Source organism: Lepisosteus oculatus, chromosome 11 (assembly GCF_040954835.1).
Source record: "Lepisosteus oculatus isolate fLepOcu1 chromosome 11, fLepOcu1.hap2, whole genome shotgun sequence".
Lineage (NCBI taxonomy): Eukaryota > Metazoa > Chordata > Actinopteri > Semionotiformes > Lepisosteidae > Lepisosteus > Lepisosteus oculatus.
Window position 1 is genome coordinate 15,531,606 of NC_090706.1, and position 26,870 is coordinate 15,558,475.

At 44.7% G+C, this 26,870-nt stretch overlaps 1 protein-coding gene across 2 annotated transcripts; it reads left to right on the forward strand.

Moving 5' to 3' along the window:
- The first annotated feature begins 106 nt into the window (after nucleotides 1-106).
- Nucleotides 107-21,979, forward strand: LOC102683630 (intercellular adhesion molecule 5-like). 2 transcript variants are annotated; one of them, XM_069195792.1, is made up of 12 exons: nucleotides 107-435; nucleotides 3,260-3,529; nucleotides 4,755-5,087; nucleotides 6,409-6,645; nucleotides 6,923-7,159; nucleotides 8,476-8,712; nucleotides 9,108-9,344; nucleotides 9,704-9,967; nucleotides 16,800-17,069; nucleotides 17,710-18,033; nucleotides 18,493-18,750; nucleotides 18,844-21,979. In XM_069195792.1, exons 1-12 carry the CDS (start codon nucleotides 345-347, stop codon nucleotides 19,077-19,079), a joined length of 2,994 nt encoding a protein of 997 aa, XP_069051893.1. In that variant the 5' UTR covers nucleotides 107-344; the 3' UTR covers nucleotides 19,080-21,979. The 2 variants fall into 2 exon arrangements, with proteins under 2 accessions (XP_069051893.1, XP_069051894.1); XM_069195793.1 differs by lacking the exon at nucleotides 6,923-7,159.
- The last annotated feature ends 4,891 nt before the right edge of the window (nucleotides 21,980-26,870 follow it).

Genomic DNA, 26,870 nt, shown 5'->3' on the forward strand with positions numbered 1-26,870 from the left:
TCAGCGCGGGTTATAAATAATACCTGCAGGACAATCGCAAATCGGCCTGACGCCGGCAGTGACTCAAGTCGCACGAAGAAGTTAAACGCGGGGAAACCCAGCAACTTCTTCAAAGAAAAGAAAAGCTCGTGTCTCGCGTCGGAAAATTGGAATCTGGTCACTCAACACTAGCTCCCCCTCCCTCCCAAAAAAGGGGGTGTATAAGTAGGCAGTCTCTTAAAGTACCTTATCTAACACCACAGCGAGGGGAAAGCGGGTAACAGCTGTTAACTGCGAGTCGGCTTCGGGTGCGAATTGCTCACCTGTGGATTTGGGAATTTTCTTCGCTGTTAAAGGATATACCTATGGAAATGGACAGAGAAAAGAGCAATCGCGTGGCCGGGATAAATCTCTTTAGACTTTGTTTAGGACTGCTTGTATTCTGTACGGCTACCAGTAAGTTCTCTAAATATCTTTATCTCCGTACGTCATCAACACGTCTATTAATAATCATTATGGCTAGAGAGCATTTCACTTTGCTACGAGCACATCTCCCGTGTTTTTTTTTACATAAAAACAACAGAAATGCAACATTCCCATGCCAGCTGAAAGCGTGTGGGCGTTCTGACATGAGTTTCTTTTATGTGGAGAAGAATAATTTGATTTTGACTCCTACCATAAATACAGTGAGCACTATACTCACAACATTGAACAGGTTTGTCTGTTATAACGGAATGTTATTTCAAAAGGTATATAAACAAAGTTAGAAACCAGCCAGGTTCAGATAATCCATTTTGTTGCATACTGCTTGTGATTCAGCAATTGTGCGTAAATCTGACGGTTTTACTGAAGTTCGGGAAAAGGGCTTACACCGAATTATGGCACAGGTAGACCTTCTTGTTAAATCTGGGATACTGACTGTATCCTGAATTATAGTTGCTTTCTAAAAGACTGAAATTCAAGTAATTTTCTACTGTATTTTTCAATAAACCTTCCCGCAATAGCCATTTATAGGAGACCTGGAGTGTTACGCTCCAAGCAAAAACCTGAATCTATCCGTTCGTTTTAACTGTATATGCGCGTTACAGATTGTAAAGATTTTTTGCAGTTACTAATTTTTGTAACGACGGGCTTTTCATCATTTTATAATCCCCTGCGGAGTCACTAGGGCTTAACCACCGATAAAAGCGCAGGGCATTGGGACATTACGTGGCTGTATCAACGAACAGGGATCGAGCGATTCCCTTGGAAGTGGCCGATTTGCGAGGCGAGACGCTCTCCTTGAGCCGAGCGTGTTCGGTATCTTGATAACAATTCCCCGTTGTTTGCAAGTTAATGTTTCAATGGCAGGCTTGCATTTCGCCTGCTTGGCGTTAGGACCAGGCGCCTAGCCCCCCTGTCCCCCCGGCCTCAGATTTGCAGTCTGTTGAATCTGGGGGAGTGAAGTTGCACAACACTTGCGCGCGGGAGGCGAATCCGATTGTTGTCTATTAATAATTGCATCTACAGCGCGCGCTTTATGCTGTATCTCTTAAGCGCTTTACGCGCTGTGTCGCATAATCCCAGTTTTCAATGATCGGGTTGTGCTCGATTATTCCCATCTGTGGTTTTGTGTAACCTACCTTGGAGAGAAGAAGAAACATGTGGCCCAGTCTTAGCTGTGTGCCAAGATAAGCTGTTGCTATGGCGCCTCAGATTTTGTAACTCAAGAAACAGGGAGGCCACATTGCCCGAAAAACAACGCGTTATTCGGAACATTTCAAGCTTAACGTCAAAATTGTTCTTAACGCTGTTTGCATTAATTCAGGCATTTCCATTTGCTCTACACTACCCACGATTTTCTCTAGAGCAATAAAAGCGAAAAACTTTTATTTTATTTTATTTTTTGGTGTCCGTTTCCTGCCTGACCCTCTGAAACGGTGCCTAAATCTGTCAAGCACAAATACCGCAAATTCATCTACCCAGATGAGCGGTTTTCAGTCTTTATCCTGGAATACTTCTGTGTTTCTGGTCTCTGTTCCAAATGGTTAACCGATCTCCAGTCAATTATTAAGACTCTTAGGAAGTGGGACGGGGTTAGGAATGAATTAACACCTGAGCCTGAACGCCATTATCTGTCACCCATTAAAGAGCTGCTCACACAGAAACCAGGCAGCAAGCTCAATAAGAGAGGCCAGGATGGGGTTGTCTTCTCTAAATATCGCAGGCACGCGCCTGCTGCACTTTCGGAGTAGAAACGGGTTCCATCTATCTGTCCGTTTGCCAATTGCTTCATCCAGTTCAGGGTCGCAGGGGAGACGGAGCTGGCCAGCAACGGGCCTTGTGCAGGATACGCCCTGGACAGGACGCCAGTCCATCACAGGACACACACACTCCCACCAGGGCCGACTTCACAGAAGCCCATTAACCCACCAGTATGTGTTCAGACATGCTGTGGGAGGAAGCCAGAGCACCCACTGAATAAGATATGATCACTTTAGTGGCCATGTATTAGGAATTTGTTGCTCTCCATGAGACACACAGACAGGGAGAGGAGCTTGGGGTCAGAGCACAGGGTCAGCCATTTATACAGCACCCCTGGAGCAGCTGGGGTTTAGGGCCTTTGCTCGGGGGCCCAACAGAGTAGGATTCCTCTACCGGCCGAGAGATTCGAACTGGCAACCTTCCAGCCACTGGTGCAGATCCTTAGCCACAGAGCCTCTGTACCGTCCCTATGGTACGTCCCTACGGAATATGGGGAGAACATACAACCGCCACATAGATAGCACCCCAGGAATTGAACCCAGGGCCCCACTACTAATTGCTACCACACTAACAATGCTTAGTGCAGTCCTGGTCCTGTGTTTGCAGGTTTTTCAGGCCTTTTTTAATAATAATAATAATAATAATAATAATAATAATAATAATAATAATAATGGTTGAATTGGTCTCATTAAGCCAATAATGAGCTGGTTAAGAGTCAGGTTAGAATGAAAGCCTGGTGGTGTAGCAGCCCTCCAGGACCAGGATTGTACAGTCCTGATCACAGAGCTGAGTGTCCCAGATAGCTGTCCCTTATCTTCACCATCAGACCTGTTTGCAAAGGCGGAAGTAAGATATGTGTTATAATCCTCGAAATGCTGCCAGTGAAAACGCACATTACAAATGCTAACAGTGGATGTAACCTTCTGCAACACTTGATTAAACACAAACAGATGTAGGTGTAACATCATGCTTTTCTGAACCTGACATGCTTAGTTTTTATTATCTTTGTCAGTTACAATGTATTATTTTGTTGCAGGAGCTGTTCCAGACTGTCCACTTGAGATCAGCCCTCAGAGAGCTGTGGTGAGATATGGGGACCCAGTGACAGTGAACTGCACTACAACACAGACACCCAGAGGAATGGGCTGGGAGGCGCCAGTTGGAGCTACAGGCATGAAAACAGGTGTCCAGTCTGTCACCTGGAGTGTCAGCAGTCTGACTGATTGGACTGCAGAGCCTAAGTGCTACGGAAACTTCCTTACTGAGCCCAAGCAGTGCAGGAAGAATCTCAACATCAGTCTGTACAGTGAGTGACTTTCATTTCCTTTGTATGTTTTTATATGTTTGTATTATTCACTAAGCAGAAAGCCTGAAGCCACCATCTCATTAAGAGTATATTCTAAATGTCAACTGCATATGTTTTAATTATATCTTTAAAAGTTTTTTGGGGGGATTATAGTCTGCAAACATTTCAATTACCAGTCTAAGCAAATAAGCAATTAAGTTCATTTTCACTGGCCCATGTGAGTTCACATACACTTCTGACAAATAGTTAAGGATATTGAACTCTTGTACTCTATTAAGAGGTGACCGCTAGTACTGCTGTCTTGTTGATCTTGTGTCCTGGGTTTTATTCCATCCTTCCATCCTGGATACTTCTGTGTGGAGTTTGCATGTTTTTCCACGTAGCCATGTGTGTTTTCTCTGGGTGCTCCGTTTTCTTCCCACAGTCTGAAGCCAAGATGTCTAACTTAATCGTTGTCTCTAAATTGCTGGCAGTATGTGTACCCCTGCAGTAGACTGGTGTCCAGGGTGTGTTCTGTGCCCACTGCCTGTTAGGATACGTCTCTGGTCACTTTGTACTGGACAAAGCAGTTACTGAAAATGGATGGATGGATTATAACAAGTTTGTAATTATTGTTCACTGGACAAATGTAGAACTATAATATGCTTATATTATCCAATAAAACAAAGCAGCTGAAGTTGTGCTTACTGTCAATGTTCCACTGGATAAATGAACTTGTGAGCACCAGTTACAGCCTGATGCCACACCATGTTCACTAGCCTATCGATGCTCTCTGGAAACAACACATTGCATTGCTCTGGAAGCACAACCTGTAGATGGCTGGTTGGGATCATCCAGCTGTCTAGCCAGTCTAGGTGCTCTGCTGTATTAGGTCACAGGGCTTGTCAATCCGTGTGGGGGCTCCCGACTCTCCAGTGACGAGCTGTGATCACACGAGCACAGTAAGAAGGTATACAGTCGTCCAAGGCAAGGAAACGTGGTCTGTGGCCCATACTCTGCTCAGAGGCGTTCATAGTCTTTAACCAGGAGGGAGGGGGGAAAGATTAAGGGAGGTGGCACCACTTGTGAATTCAGGGAATGACTCCTGAATCAATAATATTGACTCTGCTAAACCTAGAATGAGCAAAGATAAGCCATTCAATAAATAAAGTCAATTCCAAAGGAAAATTGAGTTTTCCTGAAGACCCTGTACATAGAGTACAAGCGCATACATTTTTCTTCACAGAGTACCCAGACAGTGTCTCTCTCAGCTCTGACAGCCCAGTGGTCCAGATGGTGGAGGGGAGACAGTACCAGCTGCAGTGTGCGGTCCAGAACATTGCTCCCGTTCAGTACCTCACTGTGAACTGGTACAGAGGACAGACACTGATTCACAGTCAGGACTTTTTTACCAACACTACAAGAACACCTGTGAATGTGTCTGCAACCCTCCTGTTCACCCCTGACAGAGCTGACAGTGGACAGCAGCTCACCTGTGAGGCAGAGCTCAACCTGGGACCAGAAGGACCAAAGCCCCCTCCTGCAAATCAGTCTGATCCTCTCAGCATCACAGTGCTGTGTGAGTTTTTTACCACACTAACATGTTTCATTTTGCTGTTAAAATCAACTGTACCTATCGTACATAACCTTTTAAGAAGAGTACACAGGCTAAAAAAACAAGAGCAGGCTGTTTTGGTAGTTAGTAGCTACTTGATCTGAGGATCTCATCCACCTATTTCTTAAATGTAACCAGGATATCATCTTAAACAACATGGCTGGGTAGCTTGTTCCACACTTCCACACCCCTTAAGGTACGGACGTGTCTCCTGTTCCCAATTTTAATGTACTTCACCACAGATTCCATATTTCACTGTTTGGAAAAAATCCGCCAGGTGGATTTTGACCGTACCTTTGAGGTACATGAATACATATATCAGGGTCCCTTCCCTGTTCAAGACTGAAGAGGCTCAGTACCTTCAGCCTGTCAGTGTAGGACAGTCCCTCAAGACCCTGAGTTTATCTGGTTCTTCTCTGGTCTGATCCCATGACCGTAATATTTGTCCTATCTATACATGGAGACCAAATTTGTACAAGTTTATGCAATTTGAATGTGACATGCCTTGGTTTAAATTCTGCAGTTTTAACTATACTGTACATCCCAATATTTTCGTATTTGCGTCTTCACATTTTCTAGGAGATGTAAATGATGTTTCAGTATAAACAGTCTTTTTCATAAGTCTCACTCAGAATTACACATTCTGTATTTCTAGTTAATGTTTTTGCCACCTGCATCCGCACGTACTACTTTCCAGACTTATTTCCTGACCCACAAGAACTACATTTTTCTGTCTAATGATAAGAACTGTGTCAGATTAGGCCATATGCCAGGGATGTGAACATTCAGCTCAAACGTTTTTACTCTATATTCAAGCACTGTTTCCCACTCTGTCTGAGAACATTTTTATTCTGCACATATATTTATTAGACGCGTTATAATTGTTGTTGCCGTTTGTGTTCCGTTTGTTTTTCCAGCTTTTGAAATGCAAACGCCACACATTCATGGCGTGAAATAACTTCACTCCTCCATTGCGCATTCAGTGCCAAACCTCTTCGTTTCATTTTTTTACATCTTAAAACGTCACAAGCTGTTAACATGACAGCCGTCCAGTCTGCAAAGTGTGATGGTAGCCTAGTGCAATAGCGGTTTTGTAACCAGCAGTAGCCAGTTACAGGGAAAAAAAACTTCCTGTATATTTATTATACAAAGCAACTGTCATTGCAAATAGGTCTGGGGATTAAAATGTGTGTGATGTCCATTTCATTTAGGCCCCACAATGCAGAGCATATTTACTAGATTAATCCAAAACTAATCTAGGCAACGTTATCTACTTTACCCACAGACGGCCCTGAGATCACAGGGTGTCCTCTCAGTGTTGATGTGGAGGAGCATCACAATCTGCAGAGCAGTGTGACCTGTACAGCTGAGGGCAGCCCTCCCCCTGAGACCAGATGGGTCAAGGATGGACAGCAGATTGACCCCTCTGTCAAGCTGACCAGGACTGATGGAGGACAGTTCACCTATGAAGCTACTAACACACAGGGGTCTGTGAGTCACACTGTGACGGTAGAAGTGAGATGTAAGTTTTGCCTCAGTATGTTCATCTTTTATGTACTATTTTACACACATGCTCGGTATTTATAAATACGGTGAACATAATACAGCATGTATATAAATAAAGAGATGAAGAGAGGGTGATGAGACACATTGACAGATGATATGTAAAGATCAGGCATCCCTTTCAAAGAGAAGATGTAGCCTATGGTGCCTTATTCCATTCTGGTTTTAAAATTAAACAATTCTCTTAACCAATCGTGCTGATCATTTTTTTTATTTCATATCCACAATCCACACAGACGGCCCTGAGATCACAGGGTGTCCTCTCAGTGTTGATGTGGAGGAGCATCACAGTCTAGAGAGCAGTGTGAACTGTACAGCTGAGGGCAGCCCTCCCCCTGAGACCAGATGGGTCAAGGATGGACAGCAGATTGACCCCTCTGTCAAGCTGACCAGGACTGATGGAGGACAGTTCACCTATGAAGCTACTAACACACAGGGAACTGTAAATCACACTGTGAACATCTCAGTGATTTGTAAGTACCATCTAAAATATTGTTATAAAATGGGGGTTATGAAAATAGCGAAAATCAGGAGCTGACCTAGCAGATTAGTCAATAAAATCAATGATCATAACCCTCAACTTGTAAGCATTTTGCCAGAATATACCTGAGCAGCTGATATAGTTAGAGGCACATGAATTCTTTGTACTCTCGCACAGCTTTGGTGAAAAGAGTAATAATCCAGGCACATTGGGTTAAACAACTGTTTATTAACAATGACAGTGACACATTACACCACACACAACATAAAGATACAGAACACAAGTCACTGTATTTACAGTCCTACTGCATGTCTAAATCACCCAGAACATCCCAATTACCAAGTAGTGCTACCAAGTACTTGACTCTTGAGTGATGCCTACAGAGGCCAAAGAAGAGATAAGCTGCCTTAATGCAATACAACCTGCAGTTAACTCTCTTCCTCTAACCTGGATTCCACAAAAGAAATAAGAGTCGACCTCCCTATTCTAAAATGCACCCACTAGCAGGAGAGGCAGTATTAAACTGAGGGATGTCTCACTCAAAAGAGCTACAGAATCGCAAGTTCTCTTTGCAAGTTTCAAAACCTTAGCCCCAGTCAGGTTTTCTTTCGGGAGGATCATGAAGCAGGGGCTTTCACCTGTCTCATGCTACAGGTTCCAACTCCTCCTGACTCCTCTCTCTCTTGGGCTCTGACCTTTCTTCTCTGCCCTTTGCACTTTTCCTCCTCCTGAACTCCCCTTATAGGGTGTGTTTCTGGACTGTTGATCGACACTTAATCATTTACCAAGAACTTTAATTAACTAAGTAAACCAACTTTATGATTGCTGTGATCACAGACTCTTGACCCCCTACATCTCAGCAAACAGCTCTGAAGCTGGAAATGTTTACTCTTTGTCTAGAGTCTTAGACACCTCCATTGTCTGCTACCACAGTCTGTACCAACATATATGTCGCTGTGTCATGCTGATGGAGTAAAATCAGGCTGCAGAGCTCCTGGGTGGCTCCTGCAGTGAAGCCTTTGATCAAAGTGTAGGACACAGTACATTCTGCAGCCTGGAGATCACAGGTTCAGATCTAGACTGTGCCACTAGCACCACGTGGTCAGGTAAACCCAGGACATGCACATGGACAGACTGAAATTCTTCTCCTAACTTAAAACATCTGTTTTCAATTGTTCTTAAACTTTCAGAATAACACCCATAATTTTGCTAAATTTTACATATTTCTTCTGTCTTGTCTAAGAACAAGTTTCTAAGAATATTGCATATTCCACTGGGTCTTTTCTAATCCATTCAATCAACCCACAGATGGCCCTGAGATCACAGGGTGTCCTCTCAGTGTTGATGTGGAGGAGCATCACAGTCTGCAGAGCAGTGTGAACTGTACAGCTGAGGGCAGCCCTCCCCCTGAGACCAGATGGGTCAAGGACGGACAGCAGATTGACCCCTCTGTCAAGCTGACCAGGACTGATGAAGGACAGTTCACCTATGAAGCTACTAACACACAGGGAACTGTGAATCACACTGTGACGGTAGAAGTGAGATGTAAGTTTTCACAGAATATCTAAAAGCTCTTACTGAAGCACTAATCCAGAGACACTGCAGGCTTCACAGCTGCTGAACTGAATATATTCCCTGTTGTGTCAACCAGGAGCACATGTTTCCTCTAAGAACAATGATCTGTTTCTCAGACGAATATCAGTTATTATGTCCAGGTTAAGCCTCATGTGTTTAACCCACAGATGGCTCAGCTGGAGTTGATGGTCTTTATGGGCTGGTTCCCTGAGCCCTGAGAAGGAGGCAGCAATTTCTTACAGATGAATCAGTCCATCAGACAGCTGAAGGCAGGCGACAGTCCAGAGAAGTGCAGAATTAAGGACAAGCAGAGAGTCGCTTCACTGATTTGAAATGTCTCAAAAAGCTGTGTTCTCAACCCACAGATGGCCCTGAGATCACAGGGTGTCCTCTCAGTGTTGATGTGGAGGAGCATCACAGTCTGGAGAGCAGTGTGAACTGTACAGCTGAGGGCAGCCCTCCCCCTGAGACCAGATGGGTCAAGGATGGACAGCAGATTGACCCCTCTGTCAAGCTGACCAGGACTGATGAAGGACAGTTCACCTATGAAGCTACTAACACACAGGGGACTGTCAGCCACACTGTGAATGTTACAGTGCTGTGTAAGTACACATATTAAAGCTTTGCTTAACATACACAGTAAATGACAATTTGGACGTTGAAGCAGGAGGATCCTGCTTATTGTGAAGCCACGGTCTCTGAGGTTAATACTCAAGAGCAAAATCTGGCAAATCGCTTCTTGCAAACATCCTGGTATTATGTGGTTCATATCTGTGAAATAATAATGACAGTGAAGAGTACTGGCTCCGCTACCGTTAAAGATCTGATCCCATCAGGAAGATAAACAGTTCAATGCAGAGGATTAAGCTGAAAACACGTGGTCTTGGAAGAGCCGAGTCATGTACTGTATATAAAATGAAGGAAAATGCTGTCATTTCAGTATTGTTTTGTGTTTCTGCAGACAAGCCCATTATAAGGCCTTGGCAGACAAGTGTTGATGGGGAAAAGGGCTCTACAATCGTCTTCACATGTGCAGCCGAGGGGAACCCTCCTCCCTGGTACAGATGGGAGTATTACGATGCCGGTAACGTCAAAGAGCTCACGACCACCACAGCCTCCAATATCACCATCACCGGAGCCACCGCGTTCAACATCGGGGAGTACAGCTGTACGGCCACAAACAAGCTTGGGATGGACACCAAAATCCTGAAAGTGCGAGTTATAGGTAAAGCTCATTTTTATTTTCCTGCAGGGGGTGGCCTGCGTCGAAGTGCCCAGTGAATATTTCCCTAGAGTTCTTTTCACCCCGAACCTGGGACCACGACACCCCATTCCCTTGAAATGTGCATGTTCTGGGTGGGCGTCATTATTTGTGTTAGCAGTAAATCACACGTCTGAGAAAGCAGTATCGTTGCTATTATGAGTTACTCTTCAGAAGTCCCATTGCGTTCGGTAGAAACTACAGTGGCTATCAAAAGTATTCACTTTGCATTTTTTCACACTTTCCTGTGTTACATTATAGATTTGAGTATTTATATGGGATTTGTTTTGTCATTGATCAACACAAAACACTCTACAATGTCAAATTGAAAACAAAATCCTCCTAAATTCAATTATAAACATAAATCAGAAGATAAGTGACTGCATAAGTATTCACCCTCCTCTTACTATGACAGGCCTAAATAGCTCCTTTTCACCTCTGTTGCAAAAACAAATGTCTGTAGAAGTCACACAGTTTGTTGAGGCCTCCTGTGCGGCATTAGGGTGTTTCACATGAGTTCAGGATAGAGATACCATTCCCTGAGAGGTCCCACGTTGATTAGTACAGCTCCCAACAAAAGCTGCGTCATGAAGACAAAGGAGCTGTCAATGTAAACCTGGCGTAGGGCATAGAACATTTCCAAGGCTTTACATATCCCCCAAGGCACAGGAAAGTCCATTACAATGGATTGTAGAGAACATGGCACAGCTGTGAAAGAAGCAGGGTGTCCTCCAAAAACTGGTGAGAAGAGCACTAGTGACGAGAGGCCTGGGACAACCCGAAAGGAATTACAGTCTGCCATGACATCCATGAGACGGGAGAAACTGGGCATCCGACAATTGCCAGAGTGCCTCACAAATTCGGGCTTCATGGGAGAGCGACACAACACTCACATCAAATCTTGACTTCACTCTGCCCTGTGGCATGTGGGGAGACTCTTAGACCAAGCAGAAGAGGATGCTGTGGTCTGACGAGACCCAGATGGACCTTTTTGGCCTCAACAGTAAGTGTTATGTTTGGTGCTAGTGTAACGATGACATCCTGAGAACACCGTCCCTACTGTGAAGCAGGGGTGTAGCGGTATCATGCTGTAGGGCAGCTTCGCTGCATCCGGGCCTGGAAGACTTGTGGATATAGAAGGAAAAATGGATGCAGCAAAGTACCTAGAATTCCTGGAGGAAAACCGGCTGCAGTCTGCAAGAGACATGGGACTTGGGAGAAGATTCATCTTGCAGTGGGATAGTGATAGGATGAGGACTCCAAACAGACAGCCAAAGCCACACTGGAGCGGTTTAAAAAGCAAGAAAGTCAATGTTCTGGAGTGGCCCAGTCAAAGCCCAGACCTCAATCCAATCAAGAATCTGTGGCAGGGGTTGAAAATTGCTGTTCACATCCAACCCGAGAGAGTTTGAGCCATTTTGCAAAGAAGAAGGGGGGAAAATTGCAGTGTTCAACTGTGCAAAGCTCATAGAAACTTATCCAAGGAGAGTCATGGCTGTAATTTCTGCCAAACGTGTCTTTAAAAAATCCTGACACAGAGGTGGTGAATACTAAATATAAACTGTTGTTTCCGTTTGGTATTTATATTTAATTAAGAAGGATCTGTAGATTGTTTTCACTTTGACATTATAGTATTTTCTGAGAATCAGTGGCAAAAATCCCCAATTAAATACATTATGATTCCTTACTGAAACACAACACCATGTAAAAAAGCCGAAGGGGGTAAATACTTTTGATAGCCACTGTTCGTTTCTATTAAAAACGTCCTGCCATCTCCGTTTTTTTTAAGCTGCTTCTTTATATATACAGTATAAAAAATGTATATACAGTCCATACGCCTGATAATTTTTAAAAGAAAATGTTATTGTACTACGATAAATCCATAACAACACGGGAGCTTCTTTTTACGAGTTTATATAAACCACCCTTTTCCGAAATTAATTAAATAAGATCGAGGTCGGTGTCATTAATGGTAGCATTCAACTGCTACAAACACAACTCTTTTTTCTGGAAAGCAGGACGAGGGTTTTCTACGCTCCTCGTCAGTGTACCTTGCTTTGAAGGTACACTTCTAATGTTTTTCCGTCAAGAAACATTCATTCATTTTTGTTGGGGGAAAAAAAATGCACGTGTGACGCTGTCTGCCATGCTTGTTTTTAAATCGTATACAGTAGTGGCCCCGGATTGCGTTTGGTAAACGCGTTTTATTTTTTAAAGGATTGTTGTGTCATTTCCCTTCCTGAGACATTCTCGTCAGAGAGATTCTTAGACGACTTGCGCCGTCACACGTCACCCGCGGACAATACAGCGGCACGCTTCGATTTCCCACATCTGTATTTTCTATTGACTTAGTTTTGTCGAATGGTTTATTTGTAAATCGCTGTTATTTTTGGACGCATTTAGAAAATTCGTTTTAAGGGAAAGTTCGGGAAAGTCCAGTTCTGGGGAGTCTTGAGTGATTTAAGGGGGCTTTCCACTACAACAAGCCTGCCCCCTTTTTTTTTCTTTAAAGAATGACTTCTCCAGCGAGGCAACATACACAGCCCAGTACGGAGAGAGAGGCAGAGCAAATATTATCTTAGGAAAACTAACGGTACTCTCTCGGCTTCGAGGCTTTCCGTAGATTAAACAGCACAGAATTTATTCGCGTTTTTAAAGCGGAGTAAGTGCCGGACGTTACAGAGAACAACAAAATGTTCAGGCTGGATTTAATTAAAGCTTTCTTAGCGGTTCATCTGTTTTTCGTTGGAGTTATGTGCTCAGGTAAGTTGGATTTTTATATTTTATGCATTTGACTGTTCCTTGCCGTTCAGTATTACGGGTGTTACCGTGAATATTTTCTTTCTGTATTGGTTTTAACGTAGGAATGCAATGATTTAAAAAAGCTAAGATTCCAAAGGAAATTCGTGAAAGGAAATGACCTCCCCCCCATCTGAATTTCAGATTTACAGCGAGTATGCGATTCCTGTTGTTAATTTGCCACTGACGTGCACCTTTAAAATATCTACCATGTTTGCGAATTATATTGTACAGCGCTGTTTTTGTGTAACACGGTAAAAAAATGTCTGGCTTTTCCCCTCCAAAAAGTCAACGTATCGGAAAGAAGAGCAACCAGAAACTCTTCAACATATTGCCGTGAAATGGAGTGGTTTAAGTGAGGTGCAGATATAAGATGCGTTGCACAGAAGTTTGGGAGGGTGTCGAAGAGTATTCTATGGGAGGAGAATGGAGTCGGATAATAAAGAATAAATTTGAGACACAGTCGAAAACGAAAGCGTGGCTCTAGTTCTGCACAGGGCTGTAGACTCTTGCTCTTTGTACTTGAGACTTGTCTGCGATCAAAACTCGGTGATCTTGCCGTTACGCGCGTTGCTTTTTTAAAGGAGTGAAAAATAGTGTGGAATCTGTTTTAACGTGTGACATTAAAAACATTAAAAGCTAACGAAGTACACTTACAGAGCACCGCACCAAACCTGACATTACATGTCTTTTTTTTTTTTTAAAACGAGTGTTTTTGTACACACAATCATTTCTCAGTAACGTTTTGTGTTGGGGGGTATTTTATGTGAATTCCCATTGGGTCACATCACTGTGTAGTCATCTTTCACTTACATAATTTCTAGTGCATGTGTAATGCAGACGGTTTAGGGTTGCTCACACTGGCCTGGGATTTCCAGTAAGTCTTCTGAGTTCAAGCATGATCCGGACCATGTGAATTTACAAGTGAAAAGTCAGGAGTTAACGCTATGAGCTGTCCCGCCACGTGTTATTTATTCCGCCAGTGTTAACACATGGCTAATACATAGTGATCTTTGGTTTAAAAAAAGAGTAAGGGAGTTTTTCACTTTCGCTAACCGTTCTGTATCTGTGACTCGTGTGAGATGCTCAAGTGAACAGCAGTACAGGTTCTTCTCGGTGTTTGGCGAACGGACAGAAAGTCCCAGGATACCTTCACTTCACTTTTAGGCTTTGAGGAAGAGGCTCTGCAGTGACTTTCCTGTTTTTGCTTAGGCTCGTGGTTACCCACCAAGGAACAAAAATTGCAGAAGGAGAAGAGTAGATGCTACATCAAGTATCATTTCCTCCCAATAATAGCTTTTTAGTGCATGAAGAATTGCAGCACGAGAGAAGGGGGGGCTTAAACTCCCAGACGGTTTCTGGAGACAACGGTTTCCGTTTGAAACAACATTAAACTCAGTCGGTTTCTTAAATATGGAATGCAGTAGTGCCTCACCATGGTGTCTTCCTGGGGTTTGCTGAAGGCGGATTCATTCTAGCAAGTAAGAATAGAGATTCCAGGTGCTTCATCTCCGTAGGAGATCAGACAGGTGGTGTCAGTATTGCCCTGTGGAGCTGCAGACGCGCACTGGCGCCCCCCGTCTGGACTCCCTGGAATCTTCCCTCCTACCCGCTGGGGTGAATCGGTGTGCTGTAACACGTCCCATCTTAAACAGGCAGTCTTTAATGAGCATGTAACGGGACGCGGCAATGAGACGGATTCCCACGTGGCTTGACAATATTTCCTCCCCCACGTCCGGCGCCGGCCAGGGGAGAGGCCCGCTCCCTGTGGGATACCTGAGGGCACCTTGCGGACCCCTGTGCTCCGGACTCTTCGGTCCGGCCCGGGGAGCAGAATGGCAGGAAGTGGGCAGAGAGGAGGAGTTGGCTCCCCTGGCGCAGGAAATCGCTGCTTTCCTTCCTGGAGTCTGTGTTCCCTCTCCCTCTGCCAGCCGGAGAGGCTAGGAGCGCATTCCTCCTAGCACAGTAAACAGGATGTTTCGTCGCGGACTTTCCCGATCCCTGTTCTGGGATGAGGCCCTGCAGGTTTACAGAACAACGTGTGCCGCTGTAGGGGTGTGAAATATCACAGCTTAGTTCATTACAGGAGCAAGTAATAGGTTTATTCCATGCTGAAAAGAGAAGAGAGAAAACGCAATGTTTCGAAACGTTCTCTTCTCTTTTCAATTCAATTCAACTTTATTGTCATTAAACTTACACAGGTGCGTAGTATAATGAAAAGTGTTTCTCATTAGTCACTCAGGTGCAGTATATAAATAGGACAGAAGATAAGACAATAGACAGTTACACAATAGCAATAAAAGTAACATGTAATAACATAACATAAATAACATGTAATCAAGTAATCGAAAACTGTGCAAATTCCGCAAACAGAGAAAATGTAACAGGACAAAAACAGTGCAAGGTAATTCTTGGAACAGTGCAAAAAAATAGTGTGGTTAAAAGTAGTATGCTTAATTAATATTAAATATTATTATGCCTGTTACAATTTTACTGGGCTATCGAGGGGACAGTACAATGTTGGCTTACATGTGTGTGTGGTGGTGTAGGAGTACAGTGGTTGTGGGTACAGGAGGATGTTAGGAGAGATCATAATAAGGTGGAAGGGAGTGGGGGCGTCACCAACTTGACAGCTCTGGGGAAGAAGCTTTTCAGCATGGAATAAACCTATTACTTGTTCCTTTGCAGCCCACGCATGCTGACGCAGCTACCCACCCAAACTACTTCAAACAGTTCATTATAGATCTGAAACAGGCATAAAAATAATCATTTGAGAAAAAAAAACCTTTCTAACCGAAGGATGCTGTACATAATATTATATATATTAAACCCGATACAATGTTTAAAAAATGAAATAAAAAAAAGAGTACAAAATGAAAAAGGAGCATACAGGTCAAACTGTTAAGACAGTCGGCCAGGGCTCCCAGGTAAAATGGTGTGTTTTAAGTTCAGATTTCGAAACAGTCAAAAGAATCTGCCGCTCGGAGAGTCTGAGGAAGGCCGTTCCATAGGAATGGAGCAGTGGCAGAAAGAGCACCAGTAGTCTCAGATCTATTCCCAGGGCCAACGAGCTGACCAGCCTCAACAGAGCCGACAGGAGGGAGTGTAAACATGGAGGAGTTCAGAGATGCATGACGGAGCCAGATTACTCACAGCCTTATAAGTTGGTAGCAAGATCTGGTATTCAATACATGACTGTATAAGCAACCACATTTAGAGGCTTGAAGGAGGAGTAAAATACTGCTAGTGTCTACCAACAGCCACCCGGAGAGTGAAGCAGAGACATCGGCTGTGTGCCTGCTCCACTCGGCTGTGAAACACAGGCATTTCCAGGGGCATCTTATAAACCAGGCACAGCCCCGATCAGCTTCCTGTGTCAACAGAAATGTGCATAGAAGACAAGGACCCCACATGCGCTTGAATACAGAGTGCAAAAGGCCATACGTGACACAGGGATGTTGGTCACACTAAAGGGTGCTGTCTGCTTTCCTGTCATAAACTATGTCTGACTGAATTCTACACTGTTTAAGTGTCAGAATTGTTTGATTTTTTTTGTCCAGCATTTCTTTCTTGGACAGGTCTGTTATTCCCACAGAAAACTAAATCGCTGTAAGTGGAGAACTTTGACCTACTGTTTCAGCTCTGGCTAGAGTGCAGGTTGTGCTCTATGGCCGCGTGTTCGAGCCTGGGTCATGTCACTAGCTGACTGTGACTAAGGCTACTCAAGCTCAGGGTGGAGATAGTCGGCCAGGTCTCTCTCGGCTCTCAGTGACACAGAGCCCCCTGTGGCCACCTGGGGACTTGCAGGCATGTGAGAATTTTATTGAAGAGCTGGGTGTAAAATGGATAGTGTTTTCTACCTATTGTGTTACATTTGACCTATTATCACTGTTAAAAAGGACACCCCTTGCCTTCTGTATTGGAAAAGGTGCTGTTAGTTATGTGATTGGAAAAAAGATTACATTCCAGTTGTTTCCTTTCCTTCTCCTTACTCCAGGAGCTGTCCCAGAGTGTCCACTTGAGATCAGCCCTCAGAGAGCTGTGGTGAGATATGGGGACCCAGTGACAGCGAACTGCACTGCAACACAGACACCCAGAGGAATGGGCTGGGAGGCAACAGTTGGGTCTACAGGCATGAAAACAGGTGCCCAGTCTGTCACCTGGAGTGTCAGCAGTCTGACTGATTGGACTGCAGAGCCTAAGTGCTACGGAAACTTCCTTACTGAGCCCAAGCAGTGCAGGAAGAATCTCAACATCAGTCTGTACAGTGAGTGACTTTCATTTCACTTCCACGTGTTAGCTGTTTTACTTAGCGGCCATTCTTAAGTCATTCAGTGGAAGCATGTTTATCCAATTCTGTTGAATTTGTTTCTCTCTGGAGTTTGTCTTTCCTGCTACAGTGCTATCTTGATGAACCAGTGAGTGCTGAATGTTTAGTAAACTAAACTCTTTACAGGAGAGTTTGCTCCTTTAGCCCAGTTAAAGCTGTCAGTAACTGAGCAGATACAGCAGGAGAGTCAATAAAACACACACTTCAGGGTGAAAGATAGGTGGGAAATTGAAGTGATATTTCCTCCTCCAGTGTAGATTTAAATTCATATGGGACTTTTACTGAAACAGTTTTTGACTCGCTATGCAGTATGAAATTGGACTGAATGGAGAGCAGGCTTGGATATGTAAACTTTGTTTGCACGCTCGCCTGTTCTGAGGTGTAGACGAGTGTCTTCTGATAACCCTTGAAGTGCCCAGTCTTTTCACTGCAGCACTTGTTGGCCTGCAGTGAGCTAAATGTTAATTTTAAGGATTTATTTGATGTGTGAGTATTATGAATGGCCTGTAAAATTGAAAAAGGTTTATAAGTAAAAACATTTCTTTAAAACCAGCTTTACTCTTTGTGCATTTTGCAGAGTACCCGGACCGTGTCTCTCTCAGCCCAGTGGATCAGATGGTGGAGGGGAGACAGTACCAGCTGCAGTGTGAGGTCCAGAACATCGCTCCTGTTCAGTACCTCACTGTGAACTGGTACAGAGGACAGACACTGATTCACAGTCAGGACTTTTTTACCAACACTACAAGAACACCTGTGAATGTGTCTGTGAGACACCTGTTCACCCCTGACAGAGCTGACAATGGACAGCAGTTCACCTGTGAGGCAGAGCTCAACCTGGGACCAGAAGGACCACAGCCCCCTCATGCAACGAGGGCAAAACCCTTGGAGGTTACAGTGCTGTGTGAGTTATTACACCTTTAAACATTATTACATTTACCGGTCCTTTGTCAAAACTGTTACAGCTGTCTTCTCTAATGCAGTAATATGCTGTGATGCAATATTTTGATCAATATTAACAAAATAACAGTAAAAGAGCTTCACAAACAGTGAAACCCACCACATTATTATTATTGTATAGAGCTTTTCCACACCCAGAGGTGATGTGCATAGTGGTAAAAAAAAAGACAATAAAAAAAGTGAGCTCTTGGTTATCTGCAGATGCACCTGCATCAGACTCTGCAGCTGTCCTTGTGTCTTGTCAGTTGTAGTATTTCTGTGTCAGGTCTGTGTGATGTAAATGGCTGGGGCTGTCGAGTGAATGAGGCATCTTCAGCCATGCGCCCAGTGACCGTTCCTGAAGAGGAGGAAATGACATTCTGCGCCCTCTGGCTAACCTGCTGATTTTTCCTTTTCTTTCCAGACAAACCCGTTAGCAATAGGACACACGAAACTGTGGGTGTTCTAAAAGGGGACACTGTAGTTTTAAATTGCTCAGCTGATGGTAATCCAGCCCCAGAGTACAGATGGGAGCATTCTGGAGCTGGTAATGTGGTATCATCACACACCAACGGTGTTTTCACCATCACCGGAATCACAAAAGAAAACAGTGGAAATTACACATGCAGTGCCAGCAATACCGTGGGGAGTCACAGCGTAACATTCACAGTGGAAGTTATAGGTAACGTACCTTTTCCAGCCATTTTCCTCTTGAGATACGTGAAGCTGTGTTATCTGATTGCATGTGACACGCCCTGCTTCCTTCTTTTCGCAGAGGACTATCTGCCCATCATCGCCGGGATGGTGGCCGTGGTCGTCGTCATTATCTGCTTGATTTTCGCGTTCATCTACTCGGTGTACTACAAGAACACCAAAATGGGACGCTACAGCCTGAAGAACGGGAAACCCTGCAGACAGAATGGCTACGTAGCTCAGAACGGGAAGGAAGTGGGCATGACGATGGGGACGCTGACCCCCTGCGTGAAGAAGGACTTGATAGACGTGGCCTAAGAAGCCGGGCTGTGGACTGCAGAGGGCAGAGCCTCCGGCTGGATGATCCGGTGTCCTACACTACAGAGCCCTGCTGCTACCTGGGGACGCGTACTGCGCTGTGATCCAGGCCTTGAATGGACTTTCCATCTATTCCTTAGCCCCAGTTCTAAACAGTTTTCCCCGATTCTGCAATTGTACTAGCCTGGGTGGGAACGACACCCTTCATGAGCGCGTGTGTGTCTCTGGACAGCCGGTCGGCTGCTTCTCTTTGCCCTGCCCAAGGCAGAGGCTGTGGTGCCGCTCCACAGAGCGGCGTGGCTCTCGCTGAACAGACGTCCCGCCCTGTCCTGCAGGGCTCCTGGCCGGCCCGAGCTGACCAGCGCCCGTCCACCGAGCCTGGCGGCAGTGAGCCGTGAGCTGAACCCGGAGGGAAACCTGTGGAGCAGCCATCCCTGCAGGAGTCCCTGCAGGAGTCCTTCAAAGGCCACGGAGAGAGGTGGGCGGCACCCGGACGTGTCAGCAGGCAGAACAGTCCCTGCAAGGGTGGGAGCAGCAGCTCGCCCTGACGAGGGGTCAAGGGCAAGGACCCCAGAAATGTGCTGCTCAGGATCTGAAAGACGTCCGTCTGCGTGACGAAGTTTGAAGGGAGGCGGCGAATCGCAGTACGGGCTGTTTCTTCCCCCCTTGTCTCAGACGTGAGGAGGATCTCGGCACGTCTTTGGACGGTGGAGGGCGACCGAACGATCTAGAAACGCTTTTTTCTAATGATACAGACAGTGGTTTCGCTGGAAGTCTCTCTTGAAGCTGAGTGTGATCGTCTCTGGTAAAGTGAAGCTGGGGATCTCACCTGACCCTCTCGTGCACAGCTTGTCTTGAGCTCTGCACATCTCCACAATTTGGTAACATTTCATTGGGCTTTAACCCTTGACCGAAGACCATATGAGCTCAAGACTGAAATGACAATGACAAATGATAATACAATTAAATACTGAGGCCTTGAAACCTGAAAATTATACAAGAAAACCTGAAAAATATACATTATCTCAATACAACTGTGCCAGAGTGAATCAGGAAAACAGATGACCTTTAATTCTTAAACATCTTGCAAAGGAGCTGGAATAGCTGACTGTCCATCTTTCCAGGTGAAGAGGCAGGTTATAGAGCATTAGAGAGGGGAGGGGCTCCCCTGTGCACTGTAGCATCCCACAATCCCCACACATATTCTAGACCAGGGGTCTGCAAACTTCGGCCCGCAGGCCAAATCCGGCCCGCTGAACTTTTCTGCGTGGCCCGCAGCTCACTACTGTTTGAATCTCGAGGGCTACTTTTTGCATCAGATATTGAAAATCTTCGCCGGTGGCCTGGTGGCTCTCTCAGCACTAACGGTCAATTGCAGAACAACACCTATTGCAGGATGCATTTGACTTTTAGCGTATCAGATGTCAGCTTTAGCCTAGTTTACATACGCTTCTTGGCTGATTCTTACTGTAAATTCATTTGGATTTGTGTTGCCTACTGTGATTGGCTCAGTCACACAAATGATGTCTAGTGTATGCCATCTTGTTTGAAAGCAGGTAGTAATTTCAAACGGTTCTAAAAGTTATAACTGACGAGAGTTCTCGCTGTAAGTTATTCCTGCCATGTCGAAAAAAGAAAGATTGACACAGAGGTTCAAAAATTCAACGACGCATGGCCAGGAGAGTACTTGTGTGTCCCTTGGAAAGAAAAGGTGATGTGTCTTATCTGTCAGGAAAAAATCACCGTGATTAAAGAATACGACATAAAAGAGCGTCACGAGACAAAACATCAGGCTAAGTGTTCGGAATACACAGGAGGTGGACGGAGGGAAAAATTAGAACAGTTGGAAAAAGTCGCTTCAGGGGCAGCAAAGACTGTTCCAGAGAAAATTCGGAGAAAATGTCGCAGCTAGTGATCGAGTTTCGGAGCTTCTATCAGCAGCTGGCAAACCCTTCATGGATGGTGAGTTTATTAAGCAGTGTATGCAAGAGGTCGCAGAGAAATGCGGCCTATTCTAGTCGGGGAGTTTATCGGCTAGAAAGAGGACTTCACTCAGGTGGCCCAGCAAGGTTAGTAAAACATTTTTAGTGGCTCTGGCTCTAAAAAGTTTGCCGACCCCTGTTCTAGATGGTGACACATAGACATGGCTGGACTTTCAAGCAGGAAATTCCGACTCAGCCCAGCTTTGGCCTCGTGGTGCTCCTGTTTACACAGAGAGTGGTGGGAGTGGGGATCAAGCTACCCAGTCATGTTATTTAAACTGATTGTTTTTGTCAAGAAACAGCTGGATGAGGTCCTGGATCTGTTAACTCAATTTACTACCAACGGGCTAATGGGCCAAAATGGTGTTCATGTCCTGCAGTTTAAGAGGCCTTAATTGTGCAGCGTGAGATTCATTTCATGAAATAAAATAAATAGTTGTTTAGGAAGGTGGGGAAATGAGACCTAAGGTGGTTTCAGGAACAAACAATTGAAAACCACATGTTAACACTCTCAAAGTTACAAAGGAGACAAAAGCTAAGATTTATTTTAATTCCACCACAGAATTTAGACTAAAGGGAGTCTTGTGGTGAAAGATAAGGTAGCATTTGGTATTTTTTTTCCATCTTGATCCATACAAGAGCCTGGATGTTCCTGGTCAAATCTGTTACCCTGTACAGCTCCACGGGTACTGTAGTGCAAAGGTTTACGTCTATATAATAGACACCAGTCACTTATAAACTCTTTGAAGCTTTTGTGAAATCCAACTGAAACCCACTTTATTCCCGTGCCTTTGCAGATGAAAATATTGTATAAGTGTTTTCTTGTCCTCCATGCACTGAATATTTTGTAAACTATAGTTTTAATGTTATTTTTGTAATCTACAGTGTATATAATAAAAAATAATTTTTCCAACGAAATTTGCACATTTTTTTGTAGGAAGAGCTACCATCCAGTTGTGAATATTCAGTGGCTCTGAAGTCAAGTTTATTTGATCTGTATATTCAGCTGTGCTATCTATGAATCATCCCATGCAGTATAAAGAGCCATTTCCCAGTGATTCTTCCCATATAAGTAAGTCCATATAATGTATATTGCCACAGTTTCTCTCTGATACTGTTCATTTTAAGGGTTGTGAACATACTGCTGCATCCGTCCTGTTAAGTCAGTTTGTTGCATGGTTTACAATCAGGAAGCTGTTCAACATCATGCCCAGAACTTGCTCCAGACTCCTGCCACCCTTTGTGTAAATATGTACCTCCTATTTTAAGGGCACTTGCCCTTAGTTTCCATTGGCCCTATGTCCTTGCTTCACCCATTGGGTTTGCCTGAGTCCTGAAACACCTCTCCTCACATAAAATCTACAAAGCAAAACTTTGTAGGAAAGACACAGGTCTGGCAGATGCATTATAGTTTGGCATTTTCGACTCCACTCAGTGGAGCTCATAAATGGGTTTAACTATTTCTCAATAAATATCATTTTTTCTCAAGCTGGAAACTGCATCTTTAATGGAGTGCACCCCAATACACAGGTACAATTTAGAGACACCAGTTCACCTACCCAGCCTCTCTTTTAAATAAGGGGGAGAAAACCTGAGAACCTGGCCAAAACCAAGGTGTGAACATGCAGACTCCACACAAATGGTTCCCTAATCCTGATTTCACTGCAAGTCCCTAGAGCTTCAAGGCAGCAATGCTAACTGCCATAGCAATGTACCTTCCCCTCTCCCCTGCTCCCTGCCCCCTGGAAAAAACATATACCATTATTTTCGACAAACATTAAATTACTGCAATGTTTGGGGATTTTTTTCCCTTAGCTTATGGTATTTTTAGGCAAGATCTGTCAAACCACAGTCGCCAAGTGCCCACACTGACAGCTCCCCACAGAAAACCCTCCACATTGCTGAAAGTAAGATGTCATTTGCGTGGGAAAGCCCAGGGGTTTCTGCTAAGAGCTGTGAACTCCTCGTCTCACTGCCTCCTTCATCCTCCCCACATACAGTACAATAACTCTCTGCCTGTGTCTGTGCAGAGTATTTAAAAAAACTAAAACAATTCAAATACTTTGTTTATTGTTGCTGAGTTTTAAAACAAATTGCTAATCAATCACAGTGTACGTCACTTGTAGTGTTGCATGCCAAAACTCTTAAGGGATTGAAATAATCATTATTAAAAATATTTAGAAACTTTATCTTCTTAATTTGTAGAAAATTTCAAGCACTTTTTTTTCAGCTAATCCCTGCACAGTGACAACTCTAGCACCCTATATAACTCAGAGAGAGAACCGCCTTGACTCATCGATACTGAGATTTAACTATTTTCTGTGGTGCTGTCCCTCAGTTTAGCTCTTGCAGATGTTCACCTGAATTTCGGGGGGATAGAACACAAACAGTGCTATTATTCTAAAACCGTGCAACACACATGCACAGAAACACCCAGAAATGAAAGCTGACATTCCGTACTTCTGGCTCAGATTCATCTTTGTATCTCACATTCGAATTGCTTGGGTCTAAAACTAAAACAGCAATCCTGACTTCACCGTCCCACGTCCCCTAGACACTGTGTACAGCATGTAGGAGATCACAGAAGAGCTGAGAGCAGCAGCTGACCAGATAGCGGGCGGAGTGTTGTGGGCACAGCGGCTCAAAGATGTTTTTTTTCTGAAGTGGAAAAAATACCATTTTCCAAGAAGTCCAAGGCAGTAACAAGTAAAACTAAAAGTGACATTTGGTTACGTCTTTCTTCCTAGGGAAGGGGCTTTCATTGTTTCTTACATTCTGAGGTAATGCTACTAACTTCCTCTTTCCAGAAGAGGAAAAAGCATGAGGTGCTGGTATTTTTATCCCACACGGCTGTTTGATTGCAGCACTGGGACTGATTAATAGCGCTGCTCGTGGCTCCTTGTTGCACGGCGTCAGGAAGAGGGGACACTCTTGCACGTGCAGGAGAAAGAAGCCATGGTTTGGCTGCAGGGGTGTGGCATTGAGATCTGGTGGTTTTGTTCTAATGATGAGAGACTGCGGCCTCCAGCACTCCAGCGAAAACCCGTAATCTCCTGACAGCCATAAAAGGCACTCACTGTAAAAAGCGCGATAGTTCTGTTGCAGAAAAAGGGCCTCCGCAGGGTTGTTCTCCGAAGCAGCGAGCTAACGGAGCAGGCTGCTGACTTTCCTCCTCTTGGTGTCATCTCTCGTGCGTCCACACAAGCTCCAGAATTCCACCCTGATTCATGTTTTTGCTTGTGCTGGGACAACAGGGAATCCAGCGAGCCAATCTCTCCTTCCCTCTTGTTGGTGGTGTTGTTTTCTGGGGTTGTTCGCCAGTGTATTTGTTTTCTCTCTGCAGGGGGTATTTTATTCCAAGCCAAGCCAGCCTGCAGCGATATCATTTTTTTTCCCTCTTTCCCCGCTGACAGCGCTGTCACGCAGCCAACAGAAATTGCGCAACCGCCCTTCGCTTGCACAGGCAAACGACCATCTGGACATTTGAAAGATGCTTACAGACCTACAGCTTCAATTACATCGAAGACCAGACCTGCCCTCTTTCCGAGCTCTGTGGAATACAAATGCTTGTGTGACTGCTTCAAGTGCCAAATCTGTTCCAGAAATGATTACAACAGTCTTGGATCTAGAAAAATCCCACGCACTCAGTGGGAAGAAATCCCTCAGTTAACATAACCAATTTTGTGTGAGGTGTGAAATGGCACCTCTAACTCAAGGTGTTTTCAGCCTTGCTCAGAGGGCCACCTGTATTTGCCCATTGCATCACACCACTCCAGTGCTGAGGTCCTCGCACTGGCTGCCTGTGGTTTTTGAATTGAGTTTAAGGTCAAGTCCTCTATGGGTCAGGGGCCTCCTACCTTCAGGGGCTCCTTGACCTGTCCACCCCTTTGGGCCTCATCACTCCTTGGGCCAGAACATGCAGAGTTACTGAGCATGCCAAGACAAGCTGGGCTCAGTCAAAGCCTCCAGCTGTACATGCCTCGTTACTGGAATGCACGCTCAGTCAACTACAGACATGCCAAAACACGGAATACTTTATGGAGTTTCTCATGAAAGTTCATGAGGGATGACAACAGCCGAATTCAATCAGACTCGGACGTCAGTAATTTGCGATCACTCCTGACATCATTTCCTCTCCTAAAACATTACAAATACTGTACGTGCCCCCCTTCTCTTCCCTACACATCTTTTTACCTCCCTCCTCCACCTCAGCTCCACCTCTGCAGCCTGGTCACTCCTCACTCTGTATGGGGGACCCAGCCTCCTTGTCCTGTGGCCCTCGGCCTCATAATCCGTTTTAGTACACTTAATTCTAGGGTGGTGTGATTCCTAGTGAATAATATTTAAGCTGCTGACTTTTCTTTCCAATTGTGCTGTAATGACTTGTAACTGGGTATCTTTTTGCTTCGCTTAAATTGTATACAGGGCTCTGCACACTTAGGTACGAAGAAGAGGCTACTGTATATAAGAATCAATTTGTACTGTTTCATATAAATCATGCTAATAAAGAACTGATCCACACACAATTTCCTTCTGCCTGGAAATGAGGCTTCAAGAAACTTAGACTTATTACTGATAAAGCATTTTTTAAAATACAGTAAATTAGCAAACAATCTATTTTGAAACGATACCTTAGCTAGACATTGGCAGAGTTGTAGAAATAAGTAGCTTCATTTTCAGGTTCAATGAGCTTTATTGACATGGCCAACGGATTACAGGGTTGCCAAAGCAACAACAAATAGACAACATTTACAACACAAAAATCACATTACCGCATACTGTCTGTTCCTCAGGCTGTGACAGGCGATCACACGCAGGGCTGAAGCTCTTTCGTTTCCTTCCCTAGTAGGACTGGGAACTGTTCTGACAGGTTTGGGAATTCTGGGATGAATATTATTTTAGGAAAGGATGTTTGTCCGATTCCAGAGTATTTTTCGCAGTGCAGCAAAAAGTACATCTCTGGCTCTGCTTCTCCCTGCTGGCAGTGGGAGCACAGCCTGTCCTCTCTGGGCAGCCAGGCCTGCCTGTGTTGCCAGTTTCTATGGCCAGGCCCCAGGTCACTGAGCCTGTACTTCACTATGGTCGGTTTCTGTTTGCTTTGTTCTTTCTCTAACCCCATGTGCATGTCAGCCTACGTGTAGGGTCTTTTAAGTGCCAGGGAGCCTGCCAGTTTGTATTGTGTTTACATGGGACAGTGTTGCTGGGCTTGTGCTGTGATTTGTGATCTGCTCTGTTGTGTTTAACAGTGTTGTCCTGAGGCTGGCTGGTACCAGAGAAGACTGACATTCAGGATCAGATGGCAGAGAGGACTCTTCTCTGGGCTCAGCAGGGCCTTGTGGTGGCAGGAATTGTGATCACTGCTTTTTATGTGTAGCTGACTTTATATTGTAACGCATACGGCCACCATTGCAGGTTGTGCGAGCCGGCTTACCAGCCCGGTGACGTCACCGCCCTTCCCTGTGAATAGCAGGGACCACAGCCAGGGGGCTGACGGGAGATTTCCCTTTAGCTCAACTGGCTGGGTCCCTGTTGAGTGATGCCGGAGGCCTGGGTTCGAGTCCCCGATGGTGGGGGGCTGACCTGAGGCAGTAGCGGCGAGGTCGCATACCCACGTGAACCCTGGAGCGCTACGATATTTTGTTCTGTATATTAATTACCAATGTTCTGAATGTATTGTTTGATGTTTTTTTCTGCACTTTAAGAGTATTTTTACAGCTATCTGTGTGCAGGACTTCTATGGGGTATTTGTCCCATTTAGTGTAATCCTGCTGTGTGACTGAACCCCACACTTCACTTCCATAGAGCGCAA

Coding starts and splice junctions, on each gene's coding strand:
- LOC102683630 (XM_069195792.1), top strand. CDS start 345: ATGGAAATGGACAGAGAAAAGAGCAATCGCGTGGCCGGGATAAATCTC. Junction 9,345..9,703: donor TGTGAATGTTACAGTGCTGT/GTAAGTACACAT, acceptor GTGTTTCTGCAG/ACAAGCCCATTATAAGGCCT. Junction 18,034..18,492: donor CTTGGAGGTTACAGTGCTGT/GTGAGTTATTAC, acceptor TTTTCTTTCCAG/ACAAACCCGTTAGCAATAGG.